The sequence below is a fragment of the Trichechus manatus genome, unplaced genomic scaffold (assembly GCF_000243295.1).
Source record: "Trichechus manatus latirostris isolate Lorelei unplaced genomic scaffold, TriManLat1.0 scaffold00014, whole genome shotgun sequence".
NCBI classification, from domain to species: domain Eukaryota; kingdom Metazoa; phylum Chordata; class Mammalia; order Sirenia; family Trichechidae; genus Trichechus; species Trichechus manatus.
Genome location: NW_004443950.1, coordinates 10,727,069 through 10,745,555, shown reverse-complemented (window position 1 = coordinate 10,745,555; position 18,487 = coordinate 10,727,069). Strand labels below are relative to the sequence as shown.

The 18,487-nt window shown below is 54.5% G+C and overlaps 1 protein-coding gene across 1 annotated transcript; it reads right to left on the bottom strand.

Annotated features, from left to right (window-relative positions):
- Positions 1-676: 676 nt before the first annotated feature.
- CCDC102A (coiled-coil domain containing 102A) lies at positions 677-17,729 on the bottom strand. Its single transcript, XM_023726763.1, has 8 exons — positions 17,024-17,729; positions 14,296-14,522; positions 10,692-10,800; positions 8,688-8,804; positions 8,149-8,358; positions 4,954-5,124; positions 3,882-3,985; positions 677-1,388 (listed from the first exon to the last, which is right to left on the bottom strand). The coding sequence occupies exons 1-8, from the start codon at positions 17,591-17,593 to the stop codon at positions 1,259-1,261; spliced, it is 1,638 nt and encodes a 545-aa protein (XP_023582531.1). The 5' UTR covers positions 17,594-17,729; the 3' UTR covers positions 677-1,258.
- Between the last annotated feature and the right edge of the window lie 758 nt (positions 17,730-18,487).

Sequence of the window (18,487 nt, the reverse complement as noted above, 5' to 3'; positions counted from 1 at the left end):
GGGCACACCTTCTAACAATGACGAACCTTTATTGGGGGGCAGTGGTGGTTCAATCGTAGAATTCTCACCTTCCATGTGGGAGACCTGGGTTCAATTCCCAGCCAATGCACCTCAGGCACAGCCACCACCCATCTGTCAGTGGAGGTTTGTGTGTTGCTGTGATGCTGAGGACGGTGCAGAACCGGGCAGGGTTTCGTTTCGTTGTGCACAGGGTTGCTATGAGTCAGAACCAACTCGAAGACATCTAACAACAACGTGATGCTGAACAGCTTTCAGTGGCGCTTCCAGACAAGACTAGGAAGAAAGGCCTGGAGAGCTACCTCCAAAAATTGGCCAATGAAAACCCTATGGATCACAATGGTCTGATCCACAACCTGCTGCAGGACTGGGCAGCAGTTCATTCCATCACGCATGGCATTGCCATGAGTTGGGAGCCAACTCGACAGCAGCTAACCACCACCTTAAGCCTTAACTCAACTCATTCTCATGACAGCTCTGAGACAACAAACTTGCAGATGGAGAAAATGAGGCTCAGAGAGGGCAAGTAACTGCCCCGAGGTTGCACAGCCAGTAAAAGGCAGAGATCTGAATCTAGGCTATCGGGTGCCAGAGCCTGTACGCCCTGAATTGAAGTATCCTCTTCTCCAGATCAGATGTGCCTCATACTTGCTCCTCCCTGTCACATGAGCTGGGTTCCAGACTATTCTGCACCCAGACACTCTTTCATTCATTCTTTCACACATGCATTCTTTTATTGTCACTCCCCATTTCTGAGCACTGGCTCCGTGCCAGACGTAAGCTAATGCTGTTCCCCCACATCCTCTGCCCATCTTTGCCACCTTCTCAGGACTCCGCCCTGAGAACCTGAACTCCATTTATTATAAAGCATTGGGTTTATCACATTCCATTATGGACGGCCCCCCATTGCCATCCCCCCACCTCCTGCAGAGGGCCCTCGGTGGGTGGGGCACCTGGAATGGGCCTTGGAGCGGTCTTGTGTTTATAAAACCAAATGGGTCCAAGGACCCTGGGCATATATATAATATATATATAGTGTAGGCTGTGGCTTCCCTTCCACAGGGTGTTGGTGGGTAGAACCACCAACGCCAACCCTGGGAGAGAAGGAAGTCTTGTGTGGCAGGGGTGGGATCTGGTCCAGAGCGGGCAACAGGCAGCTGCATCAGTTCGAGTGGCTGGTCAGCCTGGGCATCTGGGGCACCTGTGGCCACAGGCCAGCCCTGCCCAGCCCTGCGGGGCTCTAGGCCACCTGGATCTGCAGGTCCTCGTCCTCGTCCAGGTCGCTGGTTCCGTCCCCAGCCTCCTCGGTGCCAAAACGAGTGCTACGGATCTTCCCGAAGAGGGGGGCGTTCTGCTGCTGCCTGCGGAGCCTGTGGGGGTGGGGAGTGGCAGGAGGTCAGAGCTCAAGTCTGGCCCCGCTGCCTTCCTGATAACGTTGCTGCTGCTCGTGCTGATAGCAGCTACGCCTTCCCTAATGCTTCCTGGGGCCAGGCACCATGCTAAGTTACACACACCATCTCATCTCACAGAATCCTCTCAGCAGCCCCTTATCTGAAGGAGGTGCTACTGTCAACCCACTTTACAGACAAGGAAACTGAGGCACAGAAAGTTGAGTAATTTACTCAAAGTCATATAGACGTTGGTAGTAGGGCTGGGCTTCAAATTCAAGCAGCTGGCTCAGGAGTGGACCAGGTTGCTTACAGAGGAGAAGGTGCTGGTGCAGGGTCACCCTGCTGGGATTTGAACACAAGCCTGGCTCCAAAGACCACAGGGAGCAGAGTCTGGGGTTGGAGGTGTGTGCCTCTCGCAACCCCAACATCAGTGAGAAAGCGCTCAGTTTCCTGAGGGCTCAAGCTCTTCCTCACATTAAAATTCCTACAGCCAAAATTTATGAGGCAAACTTGGGCTCTGAGAAGAGCTGGCAGAGGAAATGCCCAGCCCCCACCCTCCCAGCACGGTGGCCACCCTGGCTACATCTTTTAATCTATTTTTATTTTTTAAATAATATTCGACTGTGTTTTAGGTGAAAGTTCACACAGCAAATTAGGTTCCCCTTTATCAATTCTTATACAAAGTGTTCTGTGCCATTGGTTACAATCCTGGCTGCATCTTACTGGAAGACATGAATTATTAACAGGGCAGGGAGGGGCCCAGGCGAGGGCCTCCATTACTGTGCCATGATTTAGCGAGCTGTCCTCAGAACATTAAAGCACAAAAACGTTGGAAAATAAAAGCAGGCAGCAGTCCTGGGGGCCTCGCCCTTCCCGATGGAAGCCCTTGAGAGGCCCAGCAGAGCCTTCCTGTCCGTTCTGGGAGTTTATGGAAAGCCTTGAGGTTACGCAGGGGTGTGTGCCGGGGGGTGGGAGTGGGCAGAGCCAGCCAGACACAGAGCCTGACTCAGATGCATGCCGGGCCCCCTGCACAACACTCTAAGAATATCATCCCAGGCAGTTCTTACAACAAGCCTCATTTGGCAGATGGGGAAACTGAGGCGTGGCTGGCTATGTCACACAGCTGTTAAGTCTGGCTCCAAAGCCCATGTGCAGAGCCACAGAATCTCAGTCCACAGGAGCACAGAGCAAATGCTCACTAGATGAGGAGCAGACGGCAGATCACGGGAGGAGAGGGGGCGATCCTGCCTAGCACCCACCAGCTGTGTGGCCGTGGAAGGACGTGCCCTCTCGTGCCCTAGCTTCCTCATCTGCCAGCCCCCTAGACACAACAGCTCTCCCTCCCCTTCTCTCACACAGAGGGCGTGATGCCTGCAGCACGGTATGTGACCCAAATATAAGCCCGACTGCCCCCAGGAGTGATTGTGTTGGTGGTGACAGTAGCAACACTAACGATGATGATGATGATGATGGCGGCAGCCAACAGTTCTTCAACATTTATTATGCACCAAGTACTTTTATGAGCATGATCAACTCATTTAATCCTCATAACAACTAAGAGGTAAGAACTATTATCAGCCCCATTTTACAGACGAGGAACCTAAACTCTGAGACAGAGAGGTTAAATAAACGGCCCCAGACCACACAGCTCCTAAATACAGAGCCAGGACGCCCCTGACCAGGCAGTCTGGCTGCAGAGCCTGGGCTCGTCAGAGGGCCCTCGATTCCACTAAGGAGAGAATGTAAGTGAGTACTTGGCCAGGCCTGGCGTGGATGTGTCAGTCAGGGCTGTGCCTGTGATTCTGCCCAGGCTTCTGGAATGTGAAGTGGGGAGGGGCTTGGACTCGATGTTCTCTGACATCTCTTAGCTCTATGGGGGTGCACAGAGGGTGGGATTTTGCAAGGTGTTGGGGGCAGGGGGAGGGACAAGGGAGGGACAGGGGAGGGAGGTGGAGTGTGATGGATGAGCCCTCCAGACGCCCTCCTGTCCTCCCTCACTGAGGTTGACTGGTCCTGTCTGGAGCAGAGCAGGGGTCCAGTCCCCTCCAACCTCTCAGATCCCAGTTGGCACGGGGTCACCCCAGCCCGTTATTCTTCTTGTCAATGACCCACTGGCCCTACCCACTGCCCCCACTCCTTGGGCCTGGCCTTTGTCTGTCCTTCCTGCCTTCCCATCACCCACCCACCTGCCTGCTGGAGGAGACAATTCCAAGGCTCCCAGCTGCTCTGACTTCCTGCACTCCCCCTTCCCTGGTTTCCTGGTCCCTGGCCCCATCCCTTCCTGCCTTGAGGGAACAGGATCCTGGCCTGGGGGCCCAGATCTCCTCCTTCTAGCCCTAGTTTGGGGCCCCACCCCTGACAGGGAGGTTTCCTTCGCTGGAAGTCTCTCTGCCCTGTATCTGTGGCCCAGCTATGGACCTTCTCCCTGCAGGAACACCAGGCCCACCACCTGGGCTGCACTCCGGGACCTACCTGGACTGCAGGTGCTCCAGCTGCACCTGCAAGTTCTCGCTCTGCTCTGTCTGCTCGTCCAGTGACCGCTGCAGCTTGCGTGCCTGGTTGTGGGCCTCGTCCAGCTGCAGGTGAGCAGGGCCAAGAGCATGGGAGTCACCTTGGGCTGGGGCAGCTGGTCTGCCATCCATCCACGACCAGCCATTCCTACCATTCCTCAGTAAGGATGTCCTCCCCCAAGAGCAATTCCTGTGTTTCCTTCAGGGCCTAGACCAAGGCCCACCTCCTTTAGCTTTTGCTCATCTCCATCCCTGCCAAGTCTACTCATCCATCCATCCACCCACCACTCACCTATGCATCTATCCTTATAAATCTGTTCATCTGACCTCATCCATGGAGACATTCATCTGCCCGTGGAGATACCCACCCACCCACTCACCATTCATTAATCTCTTCAGCTACCATCTACCCTGTCATTCCATATATGCTTCCACTCTCCTAGCCACATAGCTATCTTCTCATCTATCTGTCCTTCCTTCATCTGTCCATTCATTCTTCCATTCATTGATTCAGTCAGTTGTCCATCTTTCCATTAACTTGCCCAGGCATCCATCTTTCTATATACCCATATAATCATCCATCCATCCACCTTCCATTCATCCATCCATCCATCCAATCACCCATCAGACATCTGTTGCTACCTTATCCATCCACCCTCTCTCCCCTCCCTACCTCCTCTCTCCCCAACCATCTGCCCACCTACTCCTTCATCCATCTGTTCATCCATCCATGGAGTCATTCTTCTGTCCTTCCATTCAGTCATCCACACATCCACCCATTCATCCATCCATTAATCTACTCACTCACTCATCCACCTTGTCTGTCCATTTTTCCTCCCACCCTCCTGCCCACACACTATCCTACCATCCATCCATTTTCCCATTCACCCACTCTACCCTGGGCACCTCCTGAGAGGCAGGCTTGTGCCAGGCACTGGTGACCCATCACATGCAACATAGGGGGGCTCTGCAGCCCCCACTGCTCTCTCAGCCAAGGTCTGAAGGCCACCCTTTGGGCCCCACCAGGTACTTACTTCATCCTCAGCCTGGGCTAGCTCCTTCTTGAGCTCTTCTACCCTCAGACGCAGTTTTTTCACCTCTGCCTCGTGCTGTTCCACCCTCCGGTTGGCGTGTGCCAACTCTGCCACCTTCTCCTGGAACTGCTTCTTCAGCTTGCTGTGCACGTGTTTCAGGTCTGCCAGCTCCTGCAGGGGAGCATAGATGGGGTAAGGAAGGCTCAGTGTCACACCAGGCATCATGCCAGGGAGTCCTAGGGGGTCAGGCAGTTCTAGGGGTGCTGGGTGTCCCCACTCCCCAGAATCTTTCCACCTACTGTCTGAAATAGCAGTGTTACAGTTCATTGCCTCTAGGTTATAGCATCAAAGGCCCCATGGAGTGTAAGGACTCCTGGGAGGGGTAATGCATGACAACACCTCCTCCAGGAAGACTGCCTTACCTGCCTCAAGAGCTCATGGTGACCCAACCCAACCTTTTCTAGGTCTTCACATAAACTTGCTCAACACTGACAAAGGGGGCTCTAGGCCAAGGGTGAGGGAAACAGGCTCATGGTAGCCCTTACCATTCACCACGGGATGGGCCCAGGTCCATCTTAACTGGCCTGGCAAGGTTTTGCCCAGGACCTCTGCCAGACCTCCTTGTGTCCTTGCCCCTCTGGGTCTCTGCTCATGCAGTCCCCTTTGCCAGTTATGCCTTTTTGTTCAACTCTACCTGTCAACATCTGTTCTTCCAAGTCCCACTGGAACGTTCTGTTTCAGACAACCCGAATCCCCAGGTGGAATGACTCATTCCTGCCTCCAAAGTCCACGGGTGGTAAAGAGCTCAGCTCTGGAGTCAGAGAGGGCTGGGTTCAAGTCTGGCCTCCTTCATTCATTCAATATACCCTCTCCCAGCACCCTCAATGTGCCTGCAGATACAAGGAGACCTAGACAGAGGCCCTGCCCTCATGGAGCTCACAATCTACTGAGGGAGAAAGACAATGAACACATGCAAATAAGTAACACAATGTCAGGTAGTAACAACTGCTCTGAAAAAACTAAAGCAGGGCCACAAAGAGACGGCATGGCAACGGCTGGTAGTTTGGACAGGTGGTCGGAGGGGTCACTGTGGAGGTGACCTTGAAAGGAGGTCACGGAGTAAAGTGAGAGAGAGCCTGCAGAGATGGAAAAAGCATTCCAGACAGGGAGCAGAGCAAGTACAAAGGCCCTGAGGTAGAAATGAACTTGGTGGGTTTGTGGCTGGCGGGCAATGAGCAGGGGGAAGTGAGAGACAAGGAAGCTGCCGTGGCTGCCCAGGGCCTTGGAGGCCTTGGAGGGACTCTGGGTTTTACTCTAAGTGCAGTGGGAGTGACAAAATCTTATGGACATGTTGAAAAGATGCCTGGCTGGTGTGCTTAGAAGAGATGGAACAAGAGAGGAGGCAGGGAGCCCAGTGGGGAGCTGCCAAGTGGTCCAGGCAGGAGATGGTATATATGAGGGTGGTGGCCATGGAGATGATGACAACTGGCTGGATTCAGCACACGTTCTGGAAACTGAGTCGAGGACTCTGGAGATGGACTGGAGACGGGAGGGGGTAAGGGAGAGAGGAGGCAGGTGTGGCTAAGTAGCTGGAGGGTAGATACCATCCAGTGAGGTGAGAAGACCTGGTGGGCAGTAAAAGGAGAGGACCGGGAAGGTGCAATCAGTGGTTCCATTTGGATGTATAACTTTGAGATGCCTATAGAACATGCCCTGGAGCTAAGAGTCAGGATTTCAGGGGAAGGATGAACCTGGAGTATGTACGTGGTATTTCAAGCCTTGGGCCTGGGGATGAGCTAAGCTGGGGCCCGGGTGTAAAGGAGAGGAGAAGGGAGAAGAGGCCTGAGGCCAGGGTGGCTGGGAAGAGGATGAGGAGCCAGCAAAGGAGATGCCCACCTCAGTTTCCACATCTGTAAAATGGGGATAGACACTGCCTAAAGGTCTCCTGAATCCACCCTCTTTGCTCCATCTCCACCAACCTCAGCCTGGTCCACCCCTCCATCATCTCTTGCTACCTAGAGCAGCGACAGCCTCTCCACTGGCCTGCCTTCCCATCTGCCTTCCACAGACAGGCCAGTGAGCACTGGAAATGTAAACCTACTCACACCCCTCCTGCTCCGAACTTCAGAGATGGCCCACAGCTCCCACCTCGTCTCCCACCACACGCCCCTTGCTCACTCCCTTCCAACCACACTGGCCTCCTTGTTCCTCCAAAGCTCCATGTCCCTCTCCCCATGGGGCATCCTGTCACGCAGTTCCTTTGTGGAACGTCCTTCCCGTCCCCTTCACCAGATCGGTTCACCACCATGTGAATGTCTGCTCTTCCCTGAGACCTCGGCTCAAATGTCACTGTCTCACCAGTCTTTCCAGGACCCCGGGCCTAGGTCAGGGACCCTGGCATTCCCTCTTCCTGCTGGCATTCATGGAGCCATGTGATTGATCGGTGTGTCTGCGTGACACAGAGAGCAAGGTCTGCATCCCCCTCTCAGCTCCATGAGGGTGCAGGCCTCATCTGTGTCTCTAGCACCTAGAACAGGGCCTGCACACAGAAGGTGCTCAATAAACATTTGTTGAATGAATGAGAAGGCTGTTGAAAGGGTTAAGTGATGTAAGGGACAAAAAGTGCTTAGCACAGGACCTGGCCAATAGTACGTGTTCAATAAATGCAACTACTATCATTACCACTGGGCCTGGGCACACAGTAGGCATTTAATAAATGCAGCTACTATCATTACCACTGGGCCTGGCACACAATAAGTACTCAATAAATGCAGCTACTATAACTGCCACCGCGTCTGGCCCACAGTAAATGCTCGATAACTTCAGCTACTATAATTACTACTGGGCCCGGGCATGCAGTGAGCATTTAATAAATGCTGCTACTATAATTATCACTGGGCCTGGCACACAGTAGATGTTCAATAAATGCAGCTGTTATAATCTTCACCAGGATCAGCATACAGTAGGTGCTCAATAAATGCAGCTCCTGTAATTATCACTGTGCCCAGCACCCAGGGGTGTCCAGGAAGAGCGAGAGCAGCTTCTAGGATGATCACTCCTTTGTCCTTAGTTGATTCAGAGTTGTTCCCTCAGGGCCCCCTGAGGGCTGGAGTCAGACACACAGTAGGTGCTCTGCCCTGGCTGGATAGGGAGGCCGGGCTGCCCCTGCCCTGGCTATCCAACTCACTGCCCCACCTTGTTCTTCTCAAAGAGCGCTGCCTGGCTGGCCCGCAGGTCACAGTCCAGTGCGCTGGTGGTCTGCCGCCGCCGGCGGGCCAGCGCGTCCTCCAGGTCTCCGACCTGCGCCCGCAGCTTCTTGTTCTCCCGCTCCAGGCCCAGCTTCTCAGTCTCCAGCCGCTCCCGGCGACCCCACTCAGCTGCGTTCTCCGCTTGCAGCCGCTCCATCTGCAGCAGGGTGGGACAGGGTGAGGGCTCCCGGGGAAGGGGGCATGGAAGGGCCTGAGCTGGACGCCCCCCACCCCTCCTGGAGCCATTTTTGGCTCCAGGAAGCAGGTCCAGCTGCAGCGGCTATAATTAACCTGGTTTGTTGCATGGCGTGCAGGATGCGAAGGTGCTTCTGGTCTCTGTGTGGGGGAGGCCTGCCCAGGCGGACTGGGGTGCCCTTGGGCTGTGGTGGGGTCCCCCTTCAAAGCACAGGCCTCTTCCCAGTGACTGGCTGATGGAAGCAGGATTCCCAGACCCCTAGGCCCTCCTGGGTCCCTCAGCCACCTCACCTCGCCCCTCAGCTCAGCCATCTTCCTATCCATGCTGGACCGGGCTCCCAGCTCATCCTCCAGATCTTCAGATATGCGGCCCAGTTCATCCTGGTGCGCTTCCTTCAGGATGCTGAGCTGCAAGGACACAGCCTGGCTGCTTATGCGAGGCCTCCAGGATGCCTCTGGAACTGGCTCTGGGTGTGGGCACTGGTGCAGGGTGAGGTGGTACCCAAACCACCAAAGAGGCCCTTAATCTGAGCACTTCTGCCCCCACCAACATCTCTCACTTCCCACCTCATTACCATCTTGCCCTCCTGCCAACCCATTCTCCACAGAAGTAGCCCAGAGTGAGCTTAAAAAACACAAACTTAATCATATTCCTGCCCCTCAAAACCCCTCAGATAGCTCCTGGGTCCCTTAGGATAAAGTCCAACCCGTCCCTATGGTCTCACAAAATTTTGCATGACTGGATGCCTGCCCACCTCTCCCCACTTAGCTCCCTCTGCTCCAGGCACAGTGGCCTCCTTTCTAACCTGTGAAAACACCAAGTTCCCGTCCACCACAGGGCCCTTGCATATGCGGGTCCCTCTGCCTGGACCACTTCCTGAGGTGTTTTACAGGACTGGCTTTTCTCATTCTGAGGCCTCGCCTAAACATCGCCTCCTAAAGGAGCCCTCTCCTGTCCACCCGCCTAGAGGAGGTGCTCCCTGTCTTCTCCATCCCACTTCCCACTAGAATGTGAGCCCTGGAGGACAGGGGCCTCAGGCTGTGTATACACCTCGGAATCCCTATAAGGCCTTGGCAGAGACTGTTGTTGCTAGGTGCTGTCCAGTCCATTTTGACTCACAGTGACCCTATATGACAGAGGAGAACTTCCCCACAGGGTTTCCTAGGCTGTAATCTTTACAGGAGCAGATCACCAGGTCTTTTTCCTACAGAGCCACTGGGTGAGTTCGAACTGCCAACCTTTTGGTTAGTAGCCAAGCGCTTAACTACTGTGCCACCAGGGCTCCTTCGGCACGGAGTAGCCCTCAATATACACCAATTAAATGAATCCAGTGGATCCAAACAATGGTCTGCATGAGGGTGCAGGGCAGGTGCTGTCAGAAGTGCCTGGGGTGCCTTCCAAATCATGCAGATTCCCTATTGTACAGCAGGGAAAACCAACGAAGTAGGGCTCCATGCAACCCCATGGGTGAGTGTAAAATACTTGCTGAGGGGAAGAAGCCAGATACAAAAGAGAACCTTTATAATTATCTGCTAAATTACACACTCACGTTTTATTCATTTTTCTGCAAATGATTATACCTTACAACTGAAAAATATTAAAGATTCTTGGACCCAAGCCCCAAAGATGGGGATTCAGGATGGCTAGGGTGGGCCCGAGAATCTGTATTTTAGGAGATTCCCTAAGAGATTCTAATATAAGACCAGGTCTGGAAAATCTAGAGTTGAGGCTGAGGTCTGAGGACTTCCCACCTTCTGGAAACACAGGCTTTCCCAGGGTGGCTGCGCCCTCTGGTGGCCATCAGGGCCTGCACAGGAGGCAGCAGCAGTGGCCCAGCCAGACCTTTGCCTGTTCAGAGCCCCCTTGCTGCGGTGGTGGAATCCTCTCTCTGCCAGCTGGAACCTCAGTTTCTTCCTCCATAAGATGGAAATGTCAGAACTCAGCTCCCCTGAGTGCCACGAAACTTCAGTGAGATGTGGCAAACACTAGGCACTCAATGAATGCTACATCCAGACTCCCCTCCCTTATCCCGGCCTACAAGGTCCGGTGAGATCCAGCCCCTCTTGCGACCTCATCTCTCACTTACTTCTTTCCAAACACCTGACCATCTGTTTCTTGCACACTCTAGGCTTGTTCCTGCCCCAGGACCTTTCACATTTGCTGTGCCCCATATCTTCTCAAGGATGGCTTGAAGGAATGAATGAATAAATTCCCTCTCTCCCATTCCCACTGCTGAAATTCAACAGCCCACTGCTGCCATCTCCAGGAAGCCACACCTGGTCTCCAAGACTCACTTGCTTGAGCATCTCCTGCTTGGTCTTGCTCAGCTCCTCGTACTTGATCTTCCACTGGCTGAGCTCCCCCTCCAGCTTCTCAATGTTCCTGCTCAGAGCCAGTTTATCCCTGGGGGGAGGGGACAGGAAGGGACAGTCGTGGGGATGAGCTCACCGGGGCTCTCTGCTCAGTCTGCACTGAGGGGGGTCCTGCCGGGCACTCCTGCACTTATTGAGCTCATGTCCAAAGTCCCTGCCTTGGCATTCGAACCCTGGCATGCCACACCGCCAAGTGCCCTGGCTCCCGTTTCTCCTGGAGCTGCACCCTCATTCAACTGCAGGTGCCCAGCCCACAGTGTGGGGAGGTGATCAGGTCACCAGGGCACTGACCATCCCTGGGCAAGTACCTCCTTCCCTCCCTCTGGGCCCCAGGCTCATCTGTAAAGTAGAGCCCCATTCCTATCTGCTTTATGTACTGTGGTCCCTGTAAGGCTTGGTTTGAATGCACAGTCTGATGGTCAGAAAGGCTGGAAAACACTGCCCAGTGGTTCCTGGAGGGAGAGGCACCCTCTTGCCATCATGACTCCCACTCTGCACTTTGCCTTGAACATGAATAAGGCACCACAGCTAAGGAGCTCAGTGCCTGGCCCCAGCACACAGTAGGTGTGCAGCCCGTGGCTGTGCGTATTATCCACTCCAGCATGCAGTGCTTCACACACACTCCACCTGGTCTCCCTCTCTGGGAGCCTAACATTCCATGCGGTCCTCGGACGAGGCAATGTCACCCTCTAGGAGGTATGCTGGAAATTTGCGGGGACATTTTTGGATGTCACAATGATTAGGGGGTCATTTATTGAGGGGGGGGTGCTGATACCCTATAACACCCAGGACATTCCATCCGCCCAGGAATCATCCTGCATCCTGTGTACCGCCTGCACGTCCATTGCGTATTTCTGGGCCAGAACCTCTGTCTGATTTCCAGAAAGCACTGTTTGCATCTTAGCATATGCTATTCTCCAGGGAAGGAACTATTGCATACATGAGGCAAGTCTGCATTTTGCTTCGTTCAGAATTATACCAAAGGCTGTCCATCTCTCAGGAAATCTCATCACCCACAGCAACACCACTCACGCATTTGGCTGTCCACCCCACACACTGTGGCTGTCCCACGAAGTGACTTACATGAGTGAACACAGGTAAAGCCCTCAGCACAGCACCTGACTCAGAGCACGTGCTCTGGAGTGTTTGCTATCGGTATTATCATCGCCATCTGTTATGGGCTGAACTGTGTCCCTCAAACAGACGTGTTAGGGTCCTAACCCTCGCTGCCTGTGAATGTGATCTTGTTTGGAGGTAGGGTCTTTGAAGATGCTGCTGGTTGAGGTGACGTGAGGTCATGTCGGAGTAGGGTGGGCCGGTGTCCTGGTAAAAGGGGGAGCGGAGACACAGAGGGAGGATGGCCGTGTAATAGAGGCAGAAACGGAGCACTGCATCTACAAGTCCAGGATGGCCAGGAGCCACCAGAGGCTAGGAGAAGAGCCTTCAGAGAACGAGAAAGAGAGAGAGTGGCCCGGCTGACAGCCTGATTTTGGACCTGTAGCCTCCAGAACGTGAGACAATAAGTTTTGGTTGTTTTGGGCCACCCAGTGTGTGATGCTTTGTTGAGGCAGCCCCAGAAACGGATACACTATCATTCCATATAAAGGCATGGGATTCCAACTACTTCATCATTTCTTCTAGTGGAGCTGTGCCCAAGCATTTCCACACATATATTTTATTATAAATTGCTTTTCTTTTGCTACTACTTTACATTCCAGTTGGGTCATTATGCTTATTTTTTGAAAAAAATGTTTGTAGGTAAACTATACCATCTACATACTTAATTTCTGGATAGAAAGGGGTTGTTAGAAAATGTTTACTATAATCAGGCTGATGCCCTAATTCACTGGTGACCTCCACATTCTAAATCCAGTGGTCAGTGCTCAGTCCTCATGTGATGTGACCCAGCTGCCCATTCCTTCCTCCATGAGCAGTCTCTTCACCTGCCCTCCAGGACACCCTGCTCCTGGTTTTCCTCTCCCTCACTGGCGACACCGCAGTCTTCTTTGCTGCTGCTTCCTCCTTGTACCAACCTCTAAACTTTGGGGGACTCCAGGGCTCCTCCTCCGGCCTCTTCCCTATGCACACTCACGCCCTGATCTCAGCCAGGCCCAAGGCTTTCAATACCATCTCTGTGCTGATGACTCTTGCATTTTTACCTCCAGCCCAGATGTGTCTCATGAACTCATTCATGTGTCCAACTGCCTCCCCAGCATCTCAAACCCGACACCTCCAAAATCTAATTCCCAGCAGCAACCGACCAACACTCCCTGTTATGGGTTGAATTGTGTCCTCCCAAAATCCTAACCCCTATACCTCTGGATGTAATCTCATCTGGGGATAGGGTTTTCTTTGCTATGTTAATGAGGTCATAGGAGTGTAGGGGGCATCTTAAACCTATCACTTTTGAGCAGGGCTTCTAATCAGTTCAAAATGGTTCAGTAATTGCTGCCATAAGCGAGGGCTGTGGATGCGTTGCATAGCAACCAAAACTGTTGCTGTGGTATTTTAACCCAAGTAGGGAAAACAAACAGCTGTGCCCCGCTCAAAGAGGGCCACCAACCATGCTGCTCTGAATGTGTGTTGCTCTCCACAGTCCTACCAATAATCCAATCTCCCACCTCAGACTACTGAAGCTTTCAGGAGGAAGGACTGTGGCAGGACTTTTCAACAGCAACATTATTGGCAGGACTGTGAAGAGCGACACACACTCAAACCAGCGCAGCTGGCTGCCATCTTTGAGCGGGGCAAAGCTGTTTGTTTCCTACTTGGGTCAAAATACCACGGGCAACAGATTTGGTTGCTATGCAACACGTACGCAACCCTTATTATCGATGGCAATTACTGAACCATTTCGAACCGGTTTGAAGCCTTGCTTTTGAGATATAAAGCAGATTAGGCACAGAAGCAAGGAAGCCTAAATGGGGAAAAGATAGATGCCATGTGGAGATCTCCAAGAACACCAATAAAAACGCTAAAGAAGCTGAGACAAGGATCCCCCGCCCGAGTGAACAGAGAAAGTTTTCCCCTAGAGCCGGCATCCTAAATTTGGACTTCCAACCTCCTGAACTATGAGAAAAGACACTTCTGTTCATTAGTTATCCATTTGTGGTATTTCTGTTGTAGCAGCACTAAGAAACGAAGACACTCCCTATCCCCCCTTCCCTGCTTTACTCTTTGCCCATGGCACCTATCACCAATCTTCCCCACTAGTTCAATTCAATTAGAATGTTAAGTTCCACGAGGGCAGGGATTTTTATCTTATTTATGGCTGCATCCTCAGAACCAAGCACAGTGCCTGGCCCAGAGCAGACGCCTAACACACATTACTGAATAAACAAAGACTTGCGTTGGGTCCTCCAGGTAGAGCACCATTGCTCTAAAGTTCCAAGTCTGGAGCCTAAACACCACCTTTCACCTAACAAGTCTCATGCTCTGTAACACCGATTTTCACCCTATAATTCTGAGGGCACCCCAGCGTGGTTTGGTCCAGCCCCCTAGCCCCTGCCCACCTCCTGAGACTCACTCTCGCTCCTTGAGCAGCACCTTCTGGGACTCGTCCAGCCGCAGCCGCAGGGCGGTCAACTTGGAGGCGTCCTCCTCGGTGGCAGCTGTGTCCTCCCAGGGCAGCCGGCTGCGCTCCAGGCGGCATGAGCTGCCCCGTGGGCCCCCGGCCCCCATGCTGCGTGCCTCCCAGCAGCCCTCGGGCTCCTCTGGTCTGCTCTTCAGCAGGCTCTCCACCAGCTCCAGCTCCTGCATGGACCAAGGTGGAGGCTAGACCAGAGGCCACTGAGCCCTCACCCTGTCGGCCTTCCTCATGGCCTTTCCCAGGCCCTGGGGTCAGCTTACTGGGTGACCTTGGGCAAGTCACACAGCCCCTGAGGACTGAGCATAACAAGAGAGACCTGAACAGGGAGGAAAGGCAGCTAGTTGGGTCCCCTAAAGAGTATGTGATGGGGAACATGTGGAATTTAATTCAACTACTATATGAGACACAAGCAAGGTGCACCCCCAGTAAGTGACCGCCACTCAGACTCCCCTTCTACATAAAGGGTATACGCCCCTGCCCTGCTGCCTCACCATCTCTGGAGAAGGAAGGACACACTGTCCTATGGGCTCCCGAGCTGCACTCAGAGTCAGCCACCAAGGTTCCCTACATCCATGAAAGGTGGTGAGCTCCCCACCACTGGAATTATGCAAACATATGGTGTAACACTACCTGGTGGGAATGAATATTAGAGCAAGGATTCCTATAGCGGATAAGGACTAGATTCCTTCAAAGGGAATTCCAGCTCTAAGATCCCACTTTTCAGGTGTGAACACTAAGGCACAGGGAGATTGGTAGCATGGCAAAATATGCACAGGGAGGCAGAACCAGCTCCCCAACAGGAAGTAGTGAGGGAATATTAACCTGATGCTGAGCCCCTATTGGCCTCCCCTTCCCCTCTGCCCCTGCCCACCCCCAAGGTCTGCTTCTGATCACACACCTGGGTGGGCCCTCGCCTCTGCTCCAGCCTGGCTTCCCCCTTGGCTTTTCCAGATGAGTCTGGGCCAGTCTCTTTCCCATCTGGCTGTCAGTTTCTCTATCTGGACTGGACGAAGGCCCTGAGGGCTCCCTGGGAGTGAGATTCTACTCCTGTATTTCAGACTGTCTGGGTGGGGGTTGTGAATGCCACCTGGTCCAAATCTTCCCACAAACGGGTATACATGGGGAGAAAGGATTTGCTCCAGGTTACCGAGCGCAGAAGGAGGGGCTGGGCTGGAGTGCAAACTCAGACTGTAAGCCTAGGGCTCCCACCACTGCACACACCACCTCCTCGATGTGACTGACAATCAGAACAAGCATGGGTCAGAATGGTGCATGAGGTTGGCTGATGGGCCTTTCATCGTCCGCCCCAAATGAGAGCACTGAACGCCACCTCCAAACACCAGGCAGGCCAAGTGGGAAAGGGGCTTCAGCCTCCAAGAGGCAGCAGCGCCTATGCTGGTCTACAGGGGTGGAAGGGGTTGGGCAGGAGAAGAGAGGAGGCAGCCCAGAGTCTTAGCTGGGGGAGCTGGGGCCTCTAGGGATAGGGGTGGGGAGAATGTGAACTTGGCCTCTGCCCCTAGGCAGCTTTCTGGGGACAGGTCTCCTGCTCGGGGGAGGCTGCCCTCCACGCCCACCATTAATGCTCCAGCCACACTGATTATTACCATGGACTCTGCAGCCAGGTCACCTTGGTTCAAACCCCAGCTCCTCATTGCCAGCTCGGTGGCCTTGGTACTTAAGCTCTCTGTGCCTAAGTCCTCATTCATAAAGCAGATACCTTACAAGGTTGCTGTGAGGATTAAGTAAGATAATGTCCCTAGGAACTAAATGAGGATTAATATAATGCCCACTCCAACAGCTCTGAGCTCTGTGAAGGCATCCACTGAATGTCAACAGCTGTCATTACCGCCGTTTCCCAGACTCACCAGGGGCTCCTCCGGGCCTTTGCCCAGGCAGTTTCCATCACCTGGAATGGTTTCCTGCACTTTCCACGGCTAATCATGGTCAACCTCCTAGTCTCAGCTTAAATGTGGCATCTTCCAGGAAAGCTCTGTGAAGCTCCCTCCCTAAAGCCTGGGTCAGGGACCTCCTTTGTACTCCCTGTGCCCCAATGACCAAATTCAAGTTGAAGGGCTGAATGGATTCAGCTGTGCTATTAACCGATGGCGCCCTAGTGGCGCTGTGGTTAAGAGCTATGGCTGCTAACCAAAAAAAGTCAGCAGTTCGAATTCACCAGCTGCTCCTTGGAAACCCTATGGGGCAGTTCTACTCTGTCCTACTGGGTCACTATGAGTCAGAGTCCACTGGACAGCATGGGTTTGGTTTTTGGTTTATTAACTCGATGCTGTCCGGCCACGTCCTGTTCCCTCTCCTGCTCAATGGGGATGATGTCCTGGTTCTCCTGACTTCTCCAGGTGGGAGTGGAGGGAACACCTGAGCCCAGGTTTCTCTGCCCTGTGGGTCTCCTAAGGGAAGCGATCTGTGGCCCTGCGGGGCAGAGCCCGATGCAGAGGACTGAAACCTCTCAGGTTGCCAGGTCCTTACTAGCTCCTTTCCTAGCTCTGCAGCCCCACTTCTGCCCAGGTTCTGCCCGCTTCCAGGTCCAAGAGTAAAGGCCCTGCCCAGCAGTCCTGGCCTGACCAGCACCCGCTCCTGACTAGCAACCCCGCCCCCTAGAACCAAACCGCCCCGCCCCTGCCCCGCAGCCCCACCTCCTGCCCCGCACCTGGTTGCCCTGGGGCCTCTCCGACCCAATGTCGCGCACTGGCTCGTGCTCCCCGTCGGGCGTCCGGTCGGCAGATCCCCGGGCGCCCCGCAACCGAGCCAGCTCGCGGCCCCGTGCCTCACACTCGCCCTGCGCCTCCTGGCGCTCGCGCCGCGCGCCCGCCAGCTCCTTGGTGAGCGCTTCGAGGCGCTGGCGCAGCTGGCGCACTTCCTCTCGCGCGCGGTTGCGCTCGGCGCGCACCTTGCTCCACTTCTCGCGCCAGTTGGCGGTGCAGTCTGACCACCAGCGCATGGTCTTCTCCATCTGTGCCGCCCGCGCCCGCGCCTCTTCCAGCTCCCTTAGCCGCAGCTCCTCGCGGCTTTCCCAGTCCCCGTCTGCCAGCAGCGCGGGCGCCGGTGGCAAGGGTAGCGCAGGAGGGGGGCCCGGCGAGGGCGTCCCGCTGGGCGGCGTGGGCGGCAGCGAGTCGGCCGGCCCCATGCGCTCGGGTGACGGGCTGCCCAGGATGGTCAGGAGGCTGCCCTTGGACAGCTGCGGGGACTCAGCCAGCCGGGGGCTTGGCCCGTGGCTCATGGTACGGTTAGGCGGGCGGGTTGCAGGCCCTGGGCTCAGGGGAGGCGCCGGGTGCGTTTGGGGGATGGCATACCACTGGGCATGATGGACACCTCGACCCACTGCCCTCTGGGCCACTGGCTGGGGGGACGTCCTCTCGGACCTGCGGGAGAACACAACCATTATTAGGTGGTGTGGCCACGGTCCGTCCATAATGTCTGCCATGCAAAGGGCGGTACAGGCAGAGGGCACCGTGTGGGCAAAGGCCAGAGGAGAGGAAGTAGTGTGTTCCAGAACCCCAGTGAGGCTGGACTGTGGTGAGCCTGCAACCTCCTCCTCACTGGCCTCCAGCCTTCCTCCTCCAGTACCTTCTCCACCCTGCGGTAGCAATAGGGGCTGATCTTAAACCTTGGTCGGCTTTGCTTGAACTTCTCGGTGCCATCTCCCTCACCGAGGGGCTAGCACTACTACCCCCACCTCCACCCCTAACTCAGCATGCTGTTTTCTGCTTCCACCAGCCTGCTGCCAGGAGTCCCCTCCCTGCCCTGGGTGAAAACTCTCTCCTTAAAACTCATCTGAGATATCACCTCCTCCTGGAAGCCCTCTTGGACCACCTCAGGCCAGGCCTGCTAGTCCCTGCCAGTATCTCCAAAAGGGCACTAACCTCAGGAGTACCATTTACCCAGGTCCATGTTTGCTCCCTGTCCCCACCCCGGCCTGTGAGTTTGCTGAGGGCAGGGGCTGGATCCTGGCCACTCTTTTCGCCCCAGCACGTGATGATGACAGTGACATCTATGAAGGGCTGACTACAGGCCAGGCACCGTGCCCAGGCCTTTACGTGCATTATCTCATTGATTCCTCTCAGCAGACTGGAGGGAAGATATTATCACCATTTACTGAAAAGGAAACGAACAC